Source organism: Octodon degus, unplaced genomic scaffold (genome assembly GCF_000260255.1).
Source record: "Octodon degus isolate 3935 unplaced genomic scaffold, OctDeg1.0 scaffold00117, whole genome shotgun sequence".
NCBI classification, from domain to species: domain Eukaryota; kingdom Metazoa; phylum Chordata; class Mammalia; order Rodentia; family Octodontidae; genus Octodon; species Octodon degus.
This window is the reverse complement of record NW_004524693.1, coordinates 7,176,431-7,177,775: the sequence shown is the minus strand read 5'-3', so window position 1 is coordinate 7,177,775 and position 1,345 is coordinate 7,176,431. Positions and strand designations below refer to the sequence as shown.

The following is a 1,345-nucleotide window of genomic DNA, read 5'->3' as shown; positions in this document are numbered from 1 at the left end:
TGTGAAAGTCTGACATAATACTATAAGAGATTCTTAGCCCCTGTCCAGTATTACAAAAGTTTTACCATACTTAATCAGTATAAGAGTAGGAGAAATAAAGCTGTATTTATAGATGTATCTTTTAAAGATGTTTTTAATTAAGAAATTCTGATAAAATCTCTTTAGAAGGGAGGTGCTTATTGTGCTAGAAGACAGAGAAAAGATAAATTACCAATTCAGAACATTACTGTTTTCTTCTCTGTGCACTAATTTCACTCCTAGAGTGACTGGTTTGCATCAGACTGTTAGAATACCCCAAGTATATTCAGAGACTGTGTAGGTGACCTCGAATGCCACAGAGACAATAGAAACAGAAGAGTTATCAACTCAAGTACTGAGGGATGACAGAGGTGCATTTTAAGTACCATGGAAATCTCACTGGGAGGGCCCATTTTCCCACTCTGGCCACAGAGGTTGACACCACTTCAGACAAGTATTCCAATCTGTACATGTATGTGGGTTTGTTCCTGAGCCTCCTGGCCATTCTCCTCATCCTTCTCTTCACAATGCTCCTTCGACTCAAACACGTCATCTCACCCATCACCTCTGAAAGCACAGAAAGTGCCCCACAATTTACAGATGTAGAGATGCAGAGTCGAATCCCCACTCCTTAAAGCCAGAATGAAGGTGAGATTTAGTGGATCTGACTGAACCCTTGTATGTGAATGTGCAGGAAATCTTGCTTTCTGTCACGAAGCTTCCCATGTAACAACAAGCTGCTTGTGTTTTGTTTGTGTTCTTCATCTAGACTCTGCTTGTGGGATATATAAGAGGTCTGAGACTCATTTTTTGAAAAGAATATAGGAAATGACAGCTGGTTGGGAGGGCAGGTTTCCATAGTAACCAAAGGGAGCCTGGGCCTGCCACAAACCTCAGACCACAGAAATTCATATGATGGTATTGTTAAAAACACAAGATCTCTGGAAGCTCTAAGAACAAATGAGAATTTTCCTTTGAAGGTGTGAATGCTTCCCGAGGGTATCACAAGAAAAAGACAACTCATCAATTTGGCCCTAAAAAATTGTCTATATTGACTTAAAGATAAATCTTGTCAGAGGTTAGCAAAAGAGGATCAAAACAACAATGGTTTCATCATCTTAGCCCATCAAAATTGTCCCAAATGAAAGAATAGATTTAAAGAAACTGTGTCAATTTATGGAGCAGCCTTCAAGAAAGAAAATGAGTAAACCTCATCTAGTAAGAAAAAAATGTGCATACCATCTCCGTTATTATTGTTGTAAAAACAGATGTATAGCAAAATGCTGGAATGACGCCCTGACCCCATATCAAGAGAAAATGATGTCAA

General features: G+C 39.0%; 1 protein-coding gene across 1 annotated transcript; it reads left to right on the top strand.

The window, feature by feature from the left end:
• The first annotated feature begins 380 nt into the window (after positions 1-380).
• On the top strand, positions 381-653 carry LOC111812230 (serine-rich and transmembrane domain-containing protein 1-like). The gene has a single exon (XM_023699891.1). The coding sequence runs from the start codon at positions 381-383 to the stop codon at positions 651-653; it is 273 nt and encodes a 90-aa protein (XP_023555659.1).
• The last annotated feature ends 692 nt before the right edge of the window (positions 654-1,345 follow it).

Excerpts from the sequence above, each read along its gene's own strand:
- LOC111812230 (XM_023699891.1), top strand. The coding sequence starts at position 381 with ATGACAGAGGTGCATTTTAAGTACCATGGAAATCTCACTGGGAGGGCC.